This window comes from Trachypithecus francoisi, unplaced genomic scaffold (assembly GCF_009764315.1).
Source record: "Trachypithecus francoisi isolate TF-2019V2 unplaced genomic scaffold, Tfra_2.0 Lachesis_group3, whole genome shotgun sequence".
NCBI classification, from domain to species: domain Eukaryota; kingdom Metazoa; phylum Chordata; class Mammalia; order Primates; family Cercopithecidae; genus Trachypithecus; species Trachypithecus francoisi.
The window spans coordinates 52,197,656-52,212,643 of NW_022681468.1; the positions used below are offsets into that span (position 1 = coordinate 52,197,656).

Sequence of the window (14,988 nt, forward strand, 5' to 3'; positions counted from 1 at the left end):
CAGGGTTTCACCATGTTGACCAGACTGGTCTTGAACACCTGACCTCAAGTGATCCCCCCTCCTTGGCCACCCAAAGTGCTGAGATTACAGGCGTGAGCCACAATGCCTGGCCTATTTTACTTATTTTTAAAAGTTATTTTTAACTCTACAAGTAACATATGAATATGTGCTCATCATATAAACTTCAGATATAGAACTTAAGGTCTACCTTTACTTCCCCCTCACCATCTAGAATTAACTATGCGGATAGTTTGGAACATATCCATTCAAACATATCCTTTTCTCAACAACTTGCATATATGTTGGTAAATATACAAAAATATATGCATATATGTATATATGCATAGAGATAGTGTGGGGATGTTTGTGTTTTTAATGTAAAAATAAGATCAAACCATGGGTTATTCTGTAACTTGACATTTTCCTCTAATAAATATGTCTTTGAGTTCTTTCTGGTCCAGTACATTCTTTTTAGCTGTTTTTATTTTTATTTTTTTTGTTTGATTCGGAGTTTTGCTCTTGTTGCCCAGGCTGGAGTGCAATGGCATGATCTCGACTCACTGAAACCCCTGCCTCCCAGGTTCAAACGATTGTCCTGCCTCAGCCTCCTGAGTGAGTAGGATTACAGGCACCCGCCACCACACCTGGCTAATTTTTTTGTATTTTTAGTAGAGACAGGGTTTCACCATGTTGGCCAGGCTAGTTTGGAACTCCTGATCTCAGGTGATCCATCCGCCTCAGCCTCCCAAAGTGCTGGGATTACAGGCGTGAGCCACCATGCCAGCTTAGCTCTTCTTTCCATAGTGTTCCATAGTCATGATGTACCATAGGCTATTTAACCATTCTGCTATTTTCATTCTTAGATCAAGATATTTTCTACTATAGAATAGCTTTCTGTTTTCAGTTTTTCTGGTTTTGGTTTTTTGTTCTTGCTTGGTTTTCAAAACAGAGATAATACACTTTGGATTATATTGTCTAATACCTATATCTATGTCAGTAAGGGTTTAGGAAAGATACTCTCTCTCCCATTGGCTTCCCAAAAATATTTTTTAGAAAAATCCATGACTTATCTGAGAAATTAAAGAGAAGAACATCTGTAGCAAAGTATTACAATAATATATTTATCAGGCCAGGCAGACAGCTCACACCTGTAAACTCATCACTTAAGGAGGCTGAAGTGGGTGCATCACTTGAGGTCAGGAGTTTGAGAACAGCCTGGCCAACATGGTGAAACCTCACCTCTACTTAAAAAAAAAAAAAAAACCTAGTGTGGTGGCAGGTACTTGTACTCCCAGCTACTCGGGAGGCTGAGGCACGAGAATCGCTTGAACCCAGGAGGCAGAGGTTGCAGTGAGGCAAGATTGCACCATTGCACTCCACCCTGGGTGACAGCAAGACTCTCTCTAAAAAAATATGTATTTATTAATTTACATTTCATCTGAAATTCTAAAAATGAAAATAAGTAATTCCTTCTACTGAATAATGTTTTATTCCCTTGCTTACATATAAAGAATATCAGTAACTAACTTTCATCTGATTGAGACTATGAATCATATAGCTAATCTGCTGGAAAGCTCAGAATCTAATTGTGGCCCATCTCTATTTTACAAATATATAGGGCTTTGCCCAGTATGTTTTATTCCTTGATTTTTTATTTTTCTAACCTCAATTTTCCCTTTTCTCCAATTTTCTCACATATATTTGTTCTTTTGCATGTCTTTTTTTTTTTTTTTTTTTGACACGGAGTCTCACTCTGTCGCCCAGGCTGGAGTCAGTAGTGCAATCTCAGCTCACTGCAAGCTCCACCTCCTGGGTTCATGCCATTCTCTTGCCTCAGCCTCCTGAGTAGCTGGGATTACAGGCACCTGTCACCACGCTCAACTAATTTTTGTATTTTTAGTAGAGATAGGGTTTTCCCCTGTTGGCTGGAATTCCTGACCTCAGGTGATCCACCTGTCTCGGCCTCCCAAAGTGTTGGTGTTACAGGCATGAGCCACCACATCTGGCCATTTCTGTTGTTTTAAACCATGCAGTGCAGCCATAGGAAACGAATACACTGTCCCTCTATATCTTCTTAAGGTTTATAATTATATATATATATAGAGAGAGAGAGAGAGAGAGAGAGAGAGAGAGAGAGAGCCTTTTTTTTTTTTGAGCTATCACTCTCACCCAGGCTGGAGTGCAGTAGCATGATCTCAGTTCACTGCAACCTTCGCCTCCCAGGTTCAAGCAATCCTCCCACCTCAGCCTCCTGAGTACCTGGGACTATAGGCATACCACCATGTCCGGCTAATCTTTGTTTTTGTTTTTTGTTTTGTTTTTGGTAGTGACAAGGTTTCGTCATGTTGCCTAGGCTGGTTATGAACTCCTAGCTCCAGCGATCCTCCTGCCTTAGCCTCCCAAAGTGCTGGGATTACAGGCCTGATCCACCTGGCCCAGAGGTTTATAATTTCTAACCTGAGAAGTACAGTCACATGAGTGATCAAAGTTTACAATTGTTAACCTGAGAAGCACAGTAATATGAATAATCAAAAGAAGGACTATTTGTGAGTTCTTGCAGATGATTAAGAATTAGTGTGAATCTGATGTTGTAAACTTAAGTGAAGAAAGGAGTCACAAATGCAGGGCCATTGTTACTAATTTATCATATTTAAAATACATGTTGCTGATCTTGAAGATAAAATTTCTGAAGAACTTTGCTTTCCTACCATGTCATTTACATTTATTAACGGTATTATCCTAACGGCTATCTAGTATGGTTCAAATAACACAATGGGAGACCCACAAAAAGAATTTGTGAGCTTGTGAGACTAGAATCATATATATATATACATATATATATAATAATTATTATTATTATTTTGAGATGGAGTTTCACTCTTGGTGCCCAGGCTGGAGTGCAGTAGCAAGATCTCAGCTCACTGCAACCTCCGCCTCTCAGTTTCAAGCGATTTTCCTGCCTCAGCCTCCCTAGTAGCTGGAATTACAGGCATGCACCACCACGCCCAGCTAATTTTGTATTTTTAGTAGAGACAGGGTTTCACCATGTTGGGCAGGCTGGTCTCGAACTCCTGACCTTGTGATCTGCCCGCCTCAGCCTCCCAAAGTGTTGGGATTACAGGCGTGAGCCACTGTACCCAGCCTAGAATCATATTTTGTTCAAGCTGAAACTTTAAATGAATTGCTGACTTATGATGTAAGGATAAATATACTTTTTTAAGCAGCAGTTGCAAAAACAGTCAATTCTGCCCTTCAGTCCTTTAAATGCTCAGCAAATTACTGACAGTTACATTCGTGGAAATAAATCCTTATTGGAACAAAGCTTCTCTTTTCTTTCCTTTTTAACTTATTTATGAAAATCAGAATAAAATACATATATACAAGGTGCTGCCTCTAAGTCTTGCTCAGCACCATATTATGATTATCAATTACTTTTCATTGAAGGCTCACATGAGTCTGTGAACAAATATACACTTTCAACTTACCTGTGGAGGTAGGAAAAAACCCTAGAGCACAGAAGTCATTAAATGCATCTACAAGGGATGCATAATGTGGGCCTCACAGCAGCCGATAGCTATGGCCCAACTCATTTTTCTATAATGAAAGGGCAGGAAGATGGCCAAATCTGTCTGATATAAACAAGATGACGAGGAGTTTGTGGCTGCCTCCACAGAGTATTCATCAATGTTGTATTGATTCATACTTTCTTTCATTAGAATATATACCTTCAGCACCATTGATCTTTATTTCCAAAAGGAATAGAAAGCATTTTTATAGGGTTTTCGCAAGTATGGTTTTGTGGATAGGCCTCTTATAAATCTTTAAGTAAATGCATTTCATAATTCTAAATTTTAAGTGTGATTTCAGTTAAAAATAAAACCAAAACCTTCTTCACAATAGCACTAGACAATAAATATTTGTTGAATGAATAAATGGAAGGATTAATGACTTTATTCATTATGAATCCCTACATTATTTCTACCCACCTTGCTTCCTTTGGATTGTAATTTGATTTTGTCTATTAATCTGTTTTTAGGGAGAGAATGACCCCTGTGGTAGTGATACAGCTATAGTGGCATTACAAAGTTGGCATTGTGGTTTTATTTATAGACACCACTAGACTGTGAATACTTCCCTGTAGAGCCTAGCACAGTGCCTGAAATGTCCAGTGAATGTTCCCTGCTTCAGTCTAGGTTGTTGTTTCATTTAGTCAGAGCATCAAAGAAAACACTCCCATCTTTAAAAATTGGATAAGTGGTAATCCTAAAACCAAAAAGTGAAATAAAATTTAAGGTGTGGTGGACAGCTTATCAAACAGGAGATACAGATGGTGGCATGGTTATGTCTGCCCTCTTTCTTTCATTCTAAATAGATGTCTTCCATCATATACTTTGGATGAAGCTATTTCAAGTGCAGGTGTGGGATGTTGGCTCAGGATAAATTACTTGGCATCAAGCGATCCCTAATTACAAAGGTGAAGACAGGTTAAAATGGGCAACACAGTGGCTTGTGCCTGTAATACTAGCTACTGGGGAGGCTGCAGCAGGAGAATTACTTGAGGCCAGGAGTTCGAGTGTGCAGTGAGCTAGGATTGGGCTACTATACTTCACCTGGGCAACAGCAAGACCCTATCTCTAAAATAATAAAATGAACAACAGGGACAAACTTTAAGAAAAGAAGAAAAAGGAAAGACAGCACGCAAACACATCTTTGAGACGCATGGAGGAGATGGCCATTGTTACCAGATAGGTCTTGCCATATGCCTAATGGGGACAGGAAAGTGGTAGGATACACAGATGAGCTGTTTTAGTCTTTTGTATACAAATCAACTGGTTTTACCTCTTTTTTTTTCCTCCACACCAATAACTCCATCAGGCTTGATTCCACATGCACCTGTTTCTTGTGGCAGCCTGGCCCAGTAATGCCAGAAGTCTGAATCAATCACACTTATTTGCCTTACGTGAAAGAGGCCTGGTCTTGCATAATTATTAAAATACAATGGAATGCTTTACATAGAGCCATGGAAGTTCAGATAATGCTGTGTCCATTGTACACACTAATGATGTAGAGTGGTGAGGAGCCACCTGACACCTATTCTGGCAGGTGGGGACTAAAATAGATGCCCCAATCCATCTCCCTCTGGTCAGGATCATATTACCTATGAAGATGCTCTAGAAAGCAAAAGGAGAGTAGGAACAGGAAGCATTAGATAAAACAAGACTTTTTTTTTTTTTTTTTTTTTTTGAGACGGAGTCTTGCTCTGCCACCCAGGCTGGAGTGCAGTGGCCGGATCTCAGCTCACTGCAAGCTCCGCCTCCCGGGTTTATGCCATTCTCCTGCCTCAGCCTCCCGAGTAGCTGGGACTACAGGCACCCGCCTCGTCGCCCGGCTAGTTTTTTGTATTTTTAAGTAGAGACGGGGTTTCACCGTATTAGCCAGGATGGTCTCGATCTCCTGACCTCGTGATCCGCCCGTCTCGGCCTCCCAAAGTGCTGGGATTACAGGCTTGAGCCACTGCGCCCGGCCAACAAGACTTTTTAAAGCAGAAAAGTTGAGAAGAAAAACATTATGATCTTTGCTTTGATATGGCTAGGGAGTAAAAAGGAAATAAATACATGCAGTCACATGAAGTTAGATATTGTGCTCTCAAATATCTTCTGAGCACTGTCAGCCTGGGACCCGGTATATGGGTCTGCCATAGCCCCAGCTTACTTCCAAGGGGCAGAAGCAATCTCAGCCCACAAATGTTGATTGACATCTCCCCTGAACAAGGTCTAGACCAAGCTTGTCCAACCTGCAGCCCATGGGCCATATGCAGCCCAGGATGGCTTTGAATGTGGCCCAACAGAAATTCATAAACTTTCTTAAAACATTATGAGATTTTTTTCATGATTTTTTAAGCGCATCAGCTACCATTAGTGTTAGTGTATTTTATGTGTGACTCGAGACAATTCTTGTTCTTTCAGTGTGGCCCAGGGAAGCCAAAAGATTACACACACCTGGCTCTAGACCAAGATAACAAGGTCAGCAGAGAATCTAGGATTCCCTTCTTCTGCCACCTGGGTTGTGTTGAGAATCAACATTTCCTTCAAAAATGATCACTCTACCTAAACAGAGTGTGGCATTTCCCCAGTGAACCACAAGAGTATAACCTTCTCAAAATAATCAAACAAGCACAACACTTAATAGAAACATTCATTCAATGCAAAGCAGAAAGTATCTTTTTTTTTTTTAACAGCAGATAATGTTAATGGAAATTGTGTAGTCAAGAGTTAAAATCTGGCCAAAATAATCTGACCAGATAACTATATAGTTAGGCTACATTCTATCAAGAAACATAAAGGAATAGAGTTATTTTAAATGTTGTGATATTCCTTATTTATAATACCCTTCATAGTACTTTTCATACTGTCCTATAATATAAGGTATCTGTTTACTTGTCTGTATCCCCCTCTAGGCTGTAAGCTCCTTGAAGAAAGAAAGAACTCTCTCCCATTCTCTTTTATAGTAGAAGTTAGCATAGAGGTGCCAGGCACCTATTCAAACCCTGTAGAATGAATGCTTTTACAGCTAGTAAATAGATCAAAACTCATACCCAATATCGTTTTCTGCATATTGTCAATAGAAATATTGGAGGAGCAACTGGGAAGCAGGTACTCAGAAATTTTTTTTTTTTTTTTGAGTGGTAAAGAGCGTTCTGATCTTAGATGCTTTCAGTCAGAGCTGCAGTATACAATTGGATAGGTTGTTCACTGCACAAGGTTAACCAGCTAAGGGCACTAATTGGGGCAGAAAATCCAGCCTGTATTCTATTTGACAAGCCATAAACTCCAACACTGCTCTGTATCTGCCCACAGGAAGCAATGCCTTTTTTCAAATTCCTACAAAGGCACTGTACAAACTTCAGATGGTCCTGACTTAAATAATGACAGAGTAATGTCTGACAGGTTACATCTCAGGAGCATGAAAAATTGCCCTACCAATATGATTCCACCAGAAAGAGAGTAAAAGAAACAGTGAAGATAGTCTATTCTTACAAAGAAAACACTGAGATTGGAGATAGTTTTTCTCTGGATTCTCAACATAGGGTGATGTGCTTATAAAACAAATTTTTTAAATAAAAAAGACCCACATAAGGGAGCCTCTGTATTCTACTTGATCCCAGAATATGAGTTACAGAATCAGAGATGTATAAAAATCTGGAAGAAACCTTAAAGTTCATAGAATTCCATTGCTAGAAGGAACTTTAGATATCATCTGGTCCAAGAATCTTAATTTTACAGACGAGGAAACCAAAAAGATTATGGAGATTATGTGATTTGCCTGTGGCTGGTTAGCAATGCTAAATCTAGAACCTAGTTGCTTTCTAGCTCTCAATCTAATACTCTTTACCACAGCTGGCTGGACTTGACATCATTATAATCAATTAAGACTGATTGTACACCCACTGTGTGGGAGAGGCTGACATACAAACTTGGTTTCTGTCAAGTGCCTTGCAATGAGGTTGAGAAAACAGGAAATCCAAGCATTAAAATATAAGTAATAATATGAGATGGCATATGAAGTGAGGTTTAGATTCCAGCTTCCCACTGGGAGTGGTGACACCAAGGTGAGTGATGGGTGTGGGGTGGAGTGCCCTCGTATCCACCCACCTATGCGTCCTGGTTCTGTCTGGAGGGACCAGGGCCAGGTGACAAAACGTCCAGGTGAGGCCGCAGTAGGGCCTAAGGTCAAAAAAAGCAATGCTGAATCCAACATCCCGGGGCCCTCTTGACACGCAGCTTAAGGCTCTGGGCTCATGACCCACACTGCAAGGATGAGTGGGATAAAGCCTATCCACATCTGGGCTGTAAACTCCAGAAGTGGGGCACCGAGGCAGCAGTGCATGAAGACCGCAGGGAAAGAGGAAGGGGGCCGAGGAGGCCCAAGAGCGGCGGGCGACCTGAGGCGACCCTGCACTCCCAGCCAGAGGGGTACCGGAGGCGGCCCGCGCGCTGCGCCGCGGCAGCCCGGGCTTCCGGGGCGGCGCGCGCGGCCGGGGGGCGGGGCCGGTCCGAAGCACCGCCTACGTCGGGCTGCGTGACAATGGGGCGGGCCGCAGAACGCGGCTGCGGCGGATGCGGGTCTCGTAGGGGCGGAGCGGCTGCCGCTGCCGCCGCAGCTCGGGTCGGGATTTGAAAGATTAAAAACTCTGGGTGGAGAGGGCGGCGGCGTTGAATGTGTGGCGGAAGCGCTGGGGGTCACGGCTCTGCGCGCCGCCGGGCAGCCGGCGGCGTCTCCACAGCATGAATTACCCGGGCCGCGGGTCCCCGCGGAGCCCAGAGCATAACGGCCGAGGCGGTGGCGGCGTCTGGGAGCTGGGCTCAGACGCGGGGCCGGCGTTCGGCGGCGGCGTCTGCTGCTTCGAGCACCTGCCCGGCGGGGACCCGGGCGACGGCGACGTGCCCCTGGCGCTGCTTCGCGGGGAACCCGGGCTGCATTTGGCGCCGGGCACCGAGGACCACAACCACCACCTGGCGCTGGACCCCTGCCTCAGTGACGAGAACTATGACTTCAGCTCCGCTGAGTCGGGCTCCTCACTGCGCTACTACAGCGAGGGCGAGAGCGGCGGCGGCGGCGGCAGCTCCTTGTCGCTGCACCCGCCGCAGCAGCCTCCGCTGGTCCCGACGAACTCGGGGGGCGGCGGGGCGACAGGAGGGGTCCCCGGGGAAAGGAAGCGTACCCGGCTTGGCGGCCCGGCGGCCCGGCACCGCTATGAGGTAGTGACGGAGCTGGGCCCGGAGGAGGTACGCTGGTTCTACAAGGAGGACAAGAAGACCTGGAAGCCCTTCATTGGCTACGACTCGCTCCGCATCGAGCTCGCTTTCCGGACCCTGCTGCAGGCCACGGGTGCCCGGCGCCAGGGCGAGGACCGGGACGGCGAACATGTGTGCTCCCCCACGGGCCCAGCCTCCAGTTCCGGAGATGACGATGAGGACCGCGCCTGTGGCTTCTGCCAGAGTACGACGGGGCACGAGCCCGAGATGGTGGAACTGGTGACCATCGAGCCTGTGTGCGTGCGGGGTGGCCTCTACGAGGTGGATGTGACCCAAGGAGAGTGCTACCCGGTGTACTGGAACCGTGAGTAGCGGGCCGGGGTTAGGGCGGGACGGGCTGTCCCTGCATGGGCCGATGTGCACCGGTATGGGTTTGGGACTGGTCGCCGCGAAGAGGGAGGAGCGTGAGGCCTGGCGTTTGTCCGGGACAGGATGGAGATTGCGCTTGGAGCGTCGGCAGGTGAAGGGTAAACGAGCAGATGGCAAAACCCAAGCTGCCTGGGGTCAGGAGGACTGGATACCTTCGGGGGTAGCGCCTCCTGGGTGAGCCGGGTGCTGCTGCCATCCCCTGGAAGTGATCCAGGAACGGATCCGCAGCCCGAGGTTTAATTTCGTGATCCTACCAGCTTTGTCCACCTGGAGATCTGGTTCGGTCTCATTTACCCTGAACAGCCTATGATTTAAATAGCGGCACGTCTTCTGGAGTAGGAACGTTTGAGAGGATCTGCTCGATAATCAACAGCTTAGTTATGGATTCAGGAAAAGAAAAAGAATCCCTGGCGGGAAAGGAGATAGGTTGTTCCCACTGGGTGTGTTCCGAGAGAGGTGGAAAGCACTGCGTGAAGCAGCTTTGGCAAGTGGCTCCGCTCCCTCGATGGAATACTGGATTCTGTCTCTTAGGTCCTCATTTACATATTTTCGTCTTTGCATCTTAACCTTGAAAAATTACTATTTCTGTGCCTCGTCTTCCTCATCTGTAAAAGGGGAGAAATTGTACCTACCTCGTGGGATTGCTGTGAAAGTAAATTAGAAAATATACCTCAAGGGCTTGGAACTATGGTTGGTACTTACGTGTGATACAAGTGTTAACAGTATTTATTAGACAACAACACAGATGGGTTTATAGTTGAATAGGAAGAAGGTGACCATAAATATCTGCCAGTGCATACAGCAAATACTACATATGTAATATTTAGTAGATATTCAATAGTCACAGAAGTTATTTACCACCAGTATTGTATGTAATATACACTTTTAATTTTCATGGGCCCAATGCCCTCACTTAGGTGTCTTCAATGATTGTCACAACCCTTAAATCCTCCATACAGCACTCTGCCCTCTATTAATTAGATGGATTGATGACAGCTTCCTTTCTGTATGTTTAGCACCTTACCATCGGCAGAGCCCATCACCTTTACCTTTGTACTCTGATAGGGCCTAGTGCAATACATATTCAATAACTAGGTATTGAATTGCATCAGTGATTCTGATAATGTTAAAACATTCATATGTTAAGCATGACTTACTAAGATAGCAATTCCAACGTGTGTCAAATCACCAAATAAAATAATAGCAGGAAATTTAATTTACTGCACATTAAGATGATACTAAAGGCATTTATTACCATTTTTATAAGGTCAGATTCAGTGAGATCTGTTACATCATTCACTTTTTTAGATTATAAGCTCACTAAAGACAGATTTAGATTACAAGCTCACTATATTCATTCAGTTCTTTCATATTCAGAGTATTTGTATGTCCATAACGGTACTCTTGTGAAGGCATTAAGACAGATGGGGAAAAGGAAAATCCTTACCCTTTCAGAGCTTCCCGCTCGGTGTTTCCTTCAAATGACTTAAACATCATCATATATTTTTTTTCCTGAAGATAGAAGTACCAAGACTTAGTAGAGTCAGAAGGTTGGATAAAAATACAGGGTATCCTTGGAGAGGGGACAGAAACCGAGAGATGAATCTTACCTTTAGATTAAACTGAAGTATATTCACCAAGAATACTGTGTGCTCTCTTGGTTTTTGATAAAATTGTTAATGCCCGCATGGTGCTTCACTGTTTACAAGTGATTTTTGACGTTCATTATTTTACAGTGATAGCAAATTAATACTAACATTATATACATGAAGAAATGGGCTCAGCGAAATTAATGAGCTTGTCCAAGGTCACTCAGCTACAAAGTGATGAAGCAGTTCATTCATTAGTCTAGTGGGGGAATACAGTGCGGTATGCAAAGAGCTTCTGACCCATCCAAGGGTGAGGATATCAGGAAAGCGTCCCAGAAGATTTAAGACAGTCTTACAGGATGAATTTAATGAAGCAGAGAAATAGAGGGAAGGGCATTCCAGCTAGATGGGTGCATACACAAGGACACAGGTCTGAAACTGCATGGCATTTTAAGGAAGTGAGGTCTACACCTGCAGGCACTGAGACACATGGGGTTGGGTTTGGGCTTTGACCAACCACAGAGACCGAGGTATGTGAAGGCTGGTGTTTGGTCAGGGACAGGATGGAGATTGTGAAGGGAGCACCTGCACATGAATGGCACATTTGGGAGAATAGCTGGAAAACGGACAGAGTAGATAAGCAGTGCTAAGGAGTTTGGCCTTTATCCTGTGAGTAATGAAGAACCAAACAGTAGAAGGTTCTTTATACTTACATGTGATTAATGACAATGCAAAGATTGAGCTGGAGAGTTGGAAGCAGAATATCAGTAGAATGCTAGTGTCATAAATCAAGTGAGAACTGGTGGAAGCCTACAAAAGTTAACCTAAAGGTAATGTGGACTTATCTTTCTCCAGTCTTTTTTCCTAAAGCAAAGAGCCATTAGGCCAATTATAGCTTATAAATTTTTGCTAACTAGCATAAGAGCAACACCTGTTTTTATCTCTATTTTAGCATTTTCTAAATAATTCTCTACAAGATACAGTCCTATGGATGTCCAAGCCCTCATATGAGCTATAATAAAATCACAATCATGCTTTTTATCTATCCTGTAATTTGCCATTTCTCACAGAATCTCATATAACTTTAATTGGTTTCTTAAGTCTCTGTGTGTACGTTTTCACACTTTCTAGGAGGGTCCAGTCCCCGTATGGGTTCTTCAGCCTTTCTTCAAATAGAAAAACTCATACTATATGTTGCAGCTTTTGACCTTGCTGACATTTTACTTTTCCTTTTTAGCTGTTTTGGAAACTGTCTGGTTAGTGGTAATAAAAGAGTTTAAAAATAAAAAAAGGCCAGTAAGTTCCTGTGTAGAATGGTGGTATGAATCCATTGGCCATTTAGATTTTTGTGTCCTAATTTAGCCCACTGCATCTGGGTGTCAAGGCCAACAAGTTAGCTATACCTATTCTAAAAGAAAGATTTTATTTTATTCTTCCTTTTGAACTTGACTAGCAGATAAAATTTGAACTAATTTGGGGTACATGAATCAGAAAGGAGAACAGAATTTGTCTTCTATTAATGAGGAGCCAATATTATTACATATGAAAAAATATTAGTTGTAAACTTATTTTTGTTTTATTGTATGTTTAGATATTCTTCTGGCTGCATGTGGACATTCTAGATAAAAACTAATCATGCTGAGTAATGGTTGTGAGCTCTCTTGTTCACAGTGTTCTTCCTGTTTGTATTCATTTCATAGACTTGTTTTGAGGATTATTACATGTAACATCCTTGTTACAGTGGTTGGCACATTGTACTAGGTGTTAACTATATGTCGATCTCAAAAAAGCTATACACTTTATTTTTAGAAGTGCACATACAGGTTAGTAAAGTTAACCAGTGCACAGTTGTTGAGTGCCCACAATTTCTTGTTATTAGTCAATACCTCATCAGAGGTGAAAGAATGTCTGTAAGGAATATTGGCAAGAAAGTGGCCAAAGCATTTAGTAATAGCAGATGGGAAGGCATGTGGAACATTCTAGAGATATTTCATGAGCTTAGAATAATTCAACAATTCTAGGCTGGGCGTGGTGGCTCACACCTGTAATCCCAGCACTTTGGGAGGCTGAGGTGGGTGGATCACCTGAGGTCAGGAGTTCGAGACCAGTCTGGCCAACATGGCAAAACCCCGTCTCTACTAAAAGTACAAAAATTAGCCGGGCGTGGTGGCGGGTGCCTGTAATCCCAGCCATTCGGGAGGCTGAGGCAGGAGAATCACTTGAACCTGGGAGGCAGCTGTTGCAGTGAGCCGAGATCGTGGTACTGCACTCCAGCCTGGGCAACAAGAGCAAGACTCCATCTCAAAAAAAAAAAAGAATAATTCAATAATTCTGATGGCAGTGATGTGTGCAATTTGCACTAGGGGGTTGTGTGATTTCTATTCATTGACTAAATTAATAAAGTTATTGACCACATTTTTATATGTAGTATCCAGGAGTCTATAAACCACAGATTTCTTTTCTGTCACCGCCCGCCTTCTGGTATACTTATGCAGCCTACTTGCATTATTGTAATTTTAAACCATTTTCAGTTTCAAATGCTTTAGAAATAAACCAGTTGTTTTTGTGGTATATTGCAACAAAGGGAAAATTATATTCCCAGTAAAATGAGATAAAAAAACAATTAGAGCCTTTCCCTTAATTACATGATGTTTACAAACTTGGTGTAGATGTGACCATGTTATTCGTAATAACAATCCTTTGTGTGGCACAGGGCATCATGGAAAATAATGGAGTCCCAGGGTCAGAAGGCACTCTTTTTTTGATCAATTTCTGTCTCCAATAAAGCAGGACTATAGGGATAGTGCCTGACCCTGAAAAAGTGTTGGAGACTTTTATCTTTCACTCTTTATAACTGTGTTATCCCCCACTAGCCTGGACTGGAAAGCAGCCTTGGACTGCATTGAACCCTGACTGCTCAGGTTTACAGTACCAAGGCCCCAGTTTTCTGAGAACCCACCTCATCCCAGATCAAATCTGCTTTAGAGTGCGTTTTACAATGCACAGTGACCTACTAAAACAGAACAAGGATGTGAATGGATAGTGACATGTGTGGAGGGCAGGACCTGGCACCTGACCATGGCATTTGGGGTTTCTCTTTCCCTTTGAAATGCATCATTACTTTAAAAACTGATCTAATATCAGTTACTGATTCACCTTATGTATGGCCAAAATGTTATAATGAATGCATGGTTTGCAAGTGCTTTATGCAAATGCTTAGAGCAATCATTGTGGTTTTCTTACCCCTGTAAACCCCCTCTGCTTTTCTTTCTTCTTTTACCCTTTTCTTATAAAAGAGATCTTGTGTATGCTTCTCTCTTCCAAATTTTATTTTGGGTCTTTTATCTCCATATCGCTCTTTATAGTTTGTATTTTGCTGAGAACCTTGATGTCTGGAACCTACAGTTGATCCTTTTTTGTAGAGAGCAAGAAAAGTCTGGATGTGCTGGTCAAGGAATCCTCTGAAAATTATGGACACCGGGGGAGGACAGTGGAAGTCAGAGAGGAGAACTAGAAGGAGAACATATTATTCACAGGAAGCCTAAGATGAAAAATATTGGCAAAAAAAATTGGAAAGTACATAGTTATGGAATTCCTAATAACTAGGGAATCTGACCTAAGACCTTTGTTTTTTCGTGAATGTACTGGAATTTAAACTGTGCATGTTATACAAAAAAAAAAAAAACTGCCAGCATTGATGAAGGGTACAGATATACAGAATCCCTTCTTTTTTTCCACAATACACTCTAAAAGTTCAGTTAAAAAGTAGAACAAGGAAAAAATTTTTTTATAGTTACTGTATATAATCTACAGTTCTACTCTTTTGTGTCCACAGTGGTAAAGGGAAATTGTGCCCATAAGAAGTATTGAATCACTGATAATTGAGTAAATTAATAGAATGAAAACCACAATGCAGATACTTTCTGATACTCCTAGATTAGGAGACAAGTGAAATTCAAGTGGTAAAAAATTGGAACTTGCCTGTACCAGAGAACTGAAGAAAAACAGTAGCAAAATTGATATAATCATATGAAAGTAATTCTATTTTATGTACTGCTTTTTAGCATCAGCAAATTGTCAACAAGATTGAATTGTACATTAATTTTTTTTTTTTTTGAGATATTCTGTTGCCGAAGATGAAGTACAGTGGTGTGATCTCAGTGCACTGCAAGCTCTGCCTCCCAGGTTCAAGTGATTCTCCTGCCTCAGCCTCC

At 42.6% G+C, this 14,988-nt stretch overlaps 1 protein-coding gene across 6 annotated transcripts in view; it reads left to right on the forward strand.

Moving 5' to 3' along the window:
* The first annotated feature begins 8,060 nt into the window (after window positions 1-8,060).
* The window catches only part of DDHD1 (DDHD domain containing 1), a 123,993-nt gene continuing 117,065 nt past the window's right edge, over window positions 8,061-14,988 (forward strand). For all 6 annotated transcript variants that reach the window (XM_033188007.1, XM_033188010.1, XM_033188006.1 and 3 more), the window contains exon 1: window positions 8,061-9,120. In XM_033188007.1, coding sequence (XP_033043898.1) covers window positions 8,286-9,120 — 835 coding nt within the window. In that variant the 5' untranslated portion in view covers window positions 8,061-8,285. The remainder of the gene's footprint in view (window positions 9,121-14,988) is intronic.